Below are 8,207 nucleotides of genomic sequence, written 5' to 3' on the forward strand. Positions count from 1 at the left end.
ATCAACCTCGAAAGGATGAAAAGCAAAGTCAACTTCGAAGGAATTTGAACTTAGAATGTAGTGACAAGCAAAATACTGCTAAGCATTTCATCCACCATCCTAATGACTCGCCAGCTCATCACCTGAATAATAAAAATAATAATAATAATAATAATAATAATAATAACAACAACAACAACAACAACAACCAACAATAACAACATTTGGGAACATATATCTAATTTCAAAAGAGACATGTTTGGGCAGAACTGACTAATCATATTTCAAAAGATATCTGTACATATACTGCATAAATAATTGATTGATAAAGCATTTTAATTGGTCTTTTTATCATAAATACTTCATCGCTTTTGTCAAAAGGATGAAAGTTGATCTTAGCTGACTTTGAATTAAGAGTGTACAGAGCCAGAATAATTACTGCAAAACAATCTGTCAGATGCTCTAACGACTCTGCCTACTGATTGCTTCATATCTATTTATCTATCTGTCTGTCTGTCTGTCAGTTTATCTGTTTGTCTGTCCATCTAGCTATCAGTCTGTCTCTCTGTCTATCTAGTTAGCTAACTAACTAACTAGTGAGCTATCTCCCTATGGACTGACGTGTGAACATATGCATGCATGTGCATGTACAAAATGAAAATGAGGGAATGTGGAAATGCAAAAACAAAACAGGAATAACCCAGAATACATGCTGGTGGCATGTGTTTGAATAACAAAAGCAAAGAAGGGTATTAGATAAGATACAAGACAAATTTTTGTTTTGTTGAAGTTATCTCTGCTTTTAAATAGCATAAACCAATCAAGTGGTAGCTTCATCATCATCATTATCATTATCATCATCGTTATCATAAATAACGTCTGTTTTCCATGCTGGTATGTATTGGATGGCTTGACAGGAGCCAGCAAAGCCAGGGGCTGCACCAGATTCCATATTCTGTTGCTTTTGTTACTGCTGCAGCTGTTGTTGCAATTGTAACTAAATCCAAATGAGGAGAGATAGTTTCAAGAACCAAGAATTCTGCAAACTTAACATGCCACTAAAGAAGAGATAGAAATAATACATTTCTAAAACTCTCAGAGAGATTTATACAGTAGCAGCACGATAAAGTGATAGTATGTTGTCAATTTAATGTAACAATCCCATGAAAAGGAAGAATGCTACTGTTATTTAGCCCTAGGAAACACCGTTTCCTGTTGGACTTGACACATTTCCTGTGTCCAACAGGAAACGGTGTTTCCTAGGGCTAAATAACAATAGCATTCTTTCCTTTCATGAGACTGTCACATTAAGTTGACAACATACTATCATTTTAAAAGAGAAGATAGTCTGATTGTTTGAAGACATGATGACAGCTGTGGACATGAGTTTCTGTCTCAATAGGTATCATCAGTATAGCAATAGCTCTTCATCAATGTTTCTCAATCTTTTACCCTTGTGAAACCCTTAAAATAAATTACATGTCTCAAGGAACCCCTGCACAAAAAAATTATATACCATATCTTTCTCATATCTTTTTCATTGTAGTTCACGTGGTATATATATATATATATATATATATATATATATATATATATATATATATATATATATATATACATATATATATATATATATATATCTCCAATGGTTGTTATATTTTTTTGATAACATAATAGGTTAGATAGGATGATGTCCATATTACAATATTGCAATAACCAATAACATGTTGTGCATGTATAGTAATATTATGATCATGAAATTAGCATTAGCTTATCTCACTCTTTCTTGGGGAACACTTTGGAAACTTTTGTGAAATCCTCAGTTTCGAGGGAATCCCGGTTGAGAAACACTGCTCTACATAATCTTCACCAGATGAAACTTTTTGACATATACAAAAAAGATTAGATGACATTTATGGCCAAAGTAATTTGCATAAGAGAAATGGAAATAAGCTAAGACAAGTAACTCGAAATTACAATTGGCATATAGTTGAACAACAAAACAAATATAGGTATATTAAATAATACACAAGAGAAATTCTTGTTTTATTGAAATTATCTCTGATTCACTTGGTAGCAATTGTTACCAATTCCAAATATGAAGGGGGAAATAATCTAAAGAATCAAGGTTTCTCCAAAATTGACATGCCATTTAGGAAAAGACACTTTGTCTGAAAGCAAAATCACAGTTGTAGGCATGTGTTTCTACCTCAAGATCATCATTAGCATGACAATGGTTCGAATACATGCCACTGACAACTCTTTTAGTTTGTTTTTTTTTCGTTTATGCAAATTATTTATTCTATATGTTCTATTTTTCTTTTGTTTATGTTAGAGTATGTTATCTGCTTTGAGGATACATGGTCTGGTGGCTAGAGTGTTGCACTTAGGATCACAAGATCATTGTTTTGATTCTCAGACCAAGTGGAGCATTGTGTTCTTGAGCAAAACACTTCATTTCATGTTACTCCAGGCTGCTCAGCTGTAAATGAGTAACCCTAAAAAGGATGCCATGAAAACCAGGTAACCAGCCATGTGAATCCTCAGACATGAGACAATTTTTACTTTTTTTCTTCACTCATCTGCTGAATATAAGGTAGGACAATTGTGTGTTTTCTTCCTGATATGTGTAATGTCCTGAGGCACAATGGCCCAATTGTTAGGACAGCGGACTCGCGGTCATAAGATCGTGGTTTCGATTCCCAGACAGGGTATTGTGAGTGTTTATTGAGCAAAAACACCTAAAGCTCCATGAGGCTCCGGCAGGGGATGGTGGCGAACCCTGCTGTACTCTTTCACCACAACTTTCTCTCACTCTTACTTCCTGTTTCTGTTGTGCCTGTAATTCAAAGGGTCAGCCTTGTCACACTGTGTCACACTGAATATCCCCGAGAACTACGTTAAGGGTACACGTGTCTGTGGAGTGCTCAGCCACTTGCACGTTAATTTCACGAGCAGGCTGTTCCGTTGATCAACGTCGTAAGCGACGGAGTGCCAACAACAACAACAATGTGTAATGTCCATATTATTATGCTGTTTAAGTAAACAAGATTCCAAAAGGACATCTCTGATTCTATAAACTACAGATCTATCACTCTCACTATATCTCAAGGCCAACAAGGAAGTATCTCTGTAGTAACTGAACATGTTAAAATGGCAGTCAAATCTCCCTTTTCCAGATTTTACCTAGTATTATTCCAACACTCTCAAAGCCAACAAAGGAAAATCTACATTGCCACTTCACACAGATATTCTTTAATTAGCCTTGGGACATGTTGGCCAAAATCTTTTTTAAATCAGATGCAGTTATTTAAAAAAAAACAAAGAGTACTGCATTTGAAAATTAGATAGAAACTGCTTGATCGGACATATGATTAAAAGTATTCCAGCCATGACCATCTTGTTTTTTTCAGGCCTAGTGTACTCTAACTACATTGCCCACAAAGTGTCTTTTTCTTTTTAAAAATGGAATGGTTTAGTATGGTGAAAATTTAGCTGCTATTTCTAGCACAAGAAGTTACTGAGCAGAGAGGCTCACTCATTACCTTGGCTTGATCAGATAGAGTCAAGTAGATTCTGTACTTAAACAGTCTTTCCAGAAACTTCTAATTTAAGAGTTTAGAGCCCAGTGATACAGACAGAATTTGTGCAGCTCAAGAAAGACCTTGAGTACCTCATCACCATGCAAAATACAATAGTATATTTATAGAGTTCAGCACCCCACTAACAACAAACAATCCACTGTAGGTAGATTGTCCTCCCCACTTTTCATTTCATTTTAGCTACATAATTCTGAGAGCCCATTGTGATAACATTTTATAAATAGATTCTCATGTCAAACTTGGTTGGACACTTTATTGATGTCAAAAGCAATTACAATGTTTTTACTGTATCTGTAATGTATTAGATCAGATCATTAGTTAATCTGCCTCTATAGTAACCATAATGGTAATCAATGAAGAGAGAGGCAAAAAAAAAATGAAAGTTCATAAAGTAATCAATTCCAACTCTCCATCAATCACACAGCTAGATCTGGCGTAGCTCTTGGTATCATCTGGGGTAGTCCTTGAGTTGGCTGTCTCTACCCACGAAAAGCAACACTATACATGTATAATGTGCTGTCTCCCAAAAATGCCACTTGGGATGAACTGTTCCCTACCTTCCTCAATTTATCTATGCTAGTGGTTTCAATAACCTCTGAGATGTAGTTGAGTATATAGCCAACCTTCATTGAGCTGTATTGTCATCAAACATATTCATGTCAGGATAACCTCGTCTTTTGTTTTCCAGTTATAATGGCGTAATAGTTCATTATGGAAATTGTTTTTCCATTTTTAAGGCAGTAGATTATAATTTGAGGGAGATTTCACTACTATTTCCAGCAAATCAAATAACATATTGGGACACTTTGTTGACTCAACCTTTGAGATATTGAACATGAAGAAATGATATATCGGTAGTTAAGTGACTCACAGTTGTTGCCCCTTTTGAAGGTGATGAGGTGCATTATTGCGTATATCCATTGCTTATGATGACAATAGAGCAAATAACAGCCACATTTCCCTCAAACTGTACCCATGAAAGTATGGGAAAAATTACTTTTTTTCTTAGACTGATCTGGAGAAAATACTTTGTGTGTATCATTCATAAACACTAAAATGTTGGAAGTAAAATAACAATATAGAGTAACTGAAAGCACTTAGCCACTCCAATGAAGGAACTTCTACAATGTTGCTCAACCTGCTAGAAATAATAGCTAAATTTTCCTCAAATCATGACCAACTGCCATAAGAAAAGAAGGACACATTGGACATTGGAGGCTGAGATATATTATGTCTGCAAAACATGTATGATGGTTAAAAACTAGAATGCCCTTGATCACAGGTCTGCTTGATAAGGGTTACTCGGGTTAAATAACAACAACGACAACAACAACAACTAACTGATATAATGAGGGAGTCTTTAAGTGGTTGCTTGATCAGATAGAAATAACAGGCAGATCACCTTAATATTGCACCCGACCATCTTAAACAAAGTTTAGAGCACACTGGATGATAAAGCTTAAGATGCCTTTCAAAAGATTGGATGGCCATGGTTGGAATGTATTTACTCATAGATTAAAGGTTAAGCAATAACAATGACAGCAACTAACCTACTTAATAAGCCCTTTTGTATGTTTCCAGGGTCTGAAAGCAACCCTTCATTCAATGGATGTCGAAATGCCAAGAACTGAGAGCAGTATCAACAACCGTGTGGCTCTCATGAAACAGCTACATATTGAGAAACTGATGAAGAAGAATAAGGTATGTATGCCATCACTTCAGCTGTATCAATTCAGTTCAACCTTTTAATTTTTATTTAAGCTCTTTCCTCCTTTTTGTGCATAGGCCATTGATGGCTTTTTACTACTGTTCTCAACTCTGGGTTGTCTTTCCCCTCTCCTAAGTCTTGTTGGTTTGAATTATCAACAATCCCTCTGTAACTTCGCCTTTTTTCTGTGTAGAGAATGTTGGCAGGATGTAAGCCTGTTTTTACCTTTGAGAAGAAGTGGTCCATATTAACCTGGCTTCTGTCCTTTGACCTGTCCATTACAGAAGGCCCTGCTAGGATCTTGCACTCTCCTGTGGAGGCACATGGCTTAGTGGTTAGGGTGTTGGACCCATGATCATAAGATTGAAGTCTCGATTCCTGGACCAGGTGATATATTATGTTCTTGAGCAAAGGACTTCATTTCATGTTGCTCCAGTCCACTCAGCTGGCAAAAATGAGTAATCCTGTGATGAACCAGCGTCCCATCCAGGTGGGGGATATATACGCCATGGAAACCAGGAAACTGGCCCTTATGAGTCAGCATGACTTGAGAATGAAACTTTCCCCTTTTTTTTTTTTACCTTTGCACTCTCCTGGAATAGCTCTCAGGATCATTGAAGCAGCAATGCACCTCATCACAATGAGGATTTGACTTTGTGGTGGAATTCGATTCAAGAATCTATTCTGGATGCATGCATGGCCATGAGGTTAAGAAATATGGTTTGCAGTTACATGGTTTCAGGTTGATTCTAACTCCAAAGCACCTTGGGTTAACCAAAGCCTTATAAAAGAAATTTCGGTTGTGAGAAACTGTATGAAAACATGTCGTCAATTATTTTTATTTTTGAGTGGAATATTCAAACCATCATCAAGTTTAACATGACCATCTCAATTTTTGCATTCAGGCCAGATCTTTGGTTTGAGATTAAATGTGTTTTTACTTCTTCCCAGCCACAGAGCCCAGAAAAGGGCCATGGTTATTGCTCTTCCCTCTCTAACTGCTACAAAACATATTTCCCCCCTGTTTTTAGATCTGTTTTGCATTGCTCATATGAGTTTTACTTCTTTGTGCAACTATTGTTTATGATGTCTTTTAACCCTAGGCCTTTCCAGCTTTGTGCAGATTTATCCTATCTTTTTATCAATCTACTTCTACACTGTATGAGGTGGCCTTCATTTTTCAAGTTTGCAGAGTATTTATAGTATATTTGAAGGCATAAAAGGTGCATATTAGATGCATCATAATTACAGTAACTTATATTCAGGAAAAATGTTTTTAAAGCATTAAATCTTTTGGAAGGCCCAACTTCATTTATAGGACTCGTTTGAGGCATTTTGTTTGGTAAAAAGTGCTCTTTATATGCCCCCAAATACACTTTCATTGCAAATACTAGCATGTCACTACAGTTGTTTTCACACCTGAATAATTTGGCAGTATCATTGAGCATTGGACAAAATACCTTACAATGTTTAGTTATAGCTTTTTATATTATAAGTTCAAATCTCACTGATGTCAACAACTTCACTTTTTATCCTTTCAGTGTCAATAAAATGAAATACTAGTTTGATACTGAGGTTGATGGTTATTGTCTAATTCCCTCCCTCAAATTTCTAGCCTTGTACCTGTGCTACAAGCAATCATCTATTATTAATCATTTAATCACCCAACTGAGAAGCAGGAATGAAACATGGTTTTTTTTTCTTTTATTTATTTATTTTTTTTCATCCAGCCAAACTAACTGGAACAAGAAAAAATTATGTACCTTGTTTGGAAACACAATAGAACGACACCAGAAAAGTGTAACCCAAGATACACAGAAAAAATTATAGATAATCATGGACAGAATGCTTTTGGTTGTAGGTTCTTGTTGAACTGTGATGACTTAAGGCTAAATAACAAAAACAACCTCTATTCTACCAACAAATTACTTGTTACACTCTGTAGTGTAGATTGTAGCTGCTGACCTTCTTGTCTTGTTGGTTTGTTAAATAAATAATGTTTAATCCTAGCTTAGCCTTCATTGAGCAGTTCTATGATTAAAAATGTCAACCATGACTGTCATATCTTTCTTACTTGTTTGCCAGTGTGTCGGGGGACTATCTAGTATGCCTCTTTCCTTTTAAAACAATAGAGCAGTATTACTCATTCTGTTTGATTGGTGGCACACTCAGGATTAAATAAGAAATAGCAGCACTCTGGAGATTAAATAAAAAAAAATAGTGGTGCACTGGAGATTAAGTTAAATAATTGGACCATACTGGATGTTATATGAAAAGTAGTGGCACACAGGAGACTTAAGAGAAAATATACTGGTCCATCTCACATTCAAAGTTAGACAAAACTATATGTCAGATTTTCAGATTTGAAAATTAGAAAAGATCCAGAAAATTCTCGATTACCTTGATTTATTAAAAGTATTTGTGTCATCAAATTCCATTCTCCCCTCAAAGTGCTGGCCTTCTGCCAAAATTAGAAAGCATTATTATAAAATAAATCCTTATCATAATACAAGAAATTATTGTTATTATTAGACTCTGGCATGCAGATATCTTCCCTGCTTATTTTTATCACAGGCGGATAATAACCCCTTGAGGAGTATGGTAGAAGTTGTTACAAAATTTGTTTTGGAACAATCTGACTTTTGTAATACCATCCTTGCGAAATCAAATTCTTCCCCAAAGTCATCTCAACTAAATACAGCTTCAGAAAGAAAAGGTAAAACTTTTTTTTTTCTCTTTCTATCTTGTATAAAATTATTGTTTAAAGCATACATGTAATAATCGACAGCTTTAACTGGTTTAGTGAATGAGAACTCACACCTACACACACACACACAAACATACACACACATATGTACACACACACACACACACACACATATATATACACATACATACATATATCATATATATTATAT

General features: G+C 35.5%; 1 protein-coding gene across 3 annotated transcripts in view; it reads left to right on the top strand.

Moving 5' to 3' along the window:
* The window catches only part of LOC106868088 (probable ubiquitin carboxyl-terminal hydrolase MINDY-4), a 105,253-nt gene that overhangs the window by 22,753 nt on the left and 74,293 nt on the right, over positions 1 to 8,207 (top strand). For all 3 annotated transcript variants that reach the window (XR_008265054.1, XM_014913214.2, XM_014913206.2), the window contains exons 2-3: positions 5,163 to 5,282; positions 7,864 to 8,005. Coding sequence is in view for 2 of the 3 variants with exons in the window: in XM_014913214.2 (XP_014768700.1) it covers positions 5,163 to 5,282; positions 7,864 to 8,005 (262 nt within the window). In the remaining variant the exon portion in view is untranslated. The remainder of the gene's footprint in view (positions 1 to 5,162; positions 5,283 to 7,863; positions 8,006 to 8,207) is intronic.

Source organism: Octopus bimaculoides, chromosome 1, assembly GCF_001194135.2.
Source record: "Octopus bimaculoides isolate UCB-OBI-ISO-001 chromosome 1, ASM119413v2, whole genome shotgun sequence".
Taxonomy (NCBI): domain Eukaryota; kingdom Metazoa; phylum Mollusca; class Cephalopoda; order Octopoda; family Octopodidae; genus Octopus; species Octopus bimaculoides.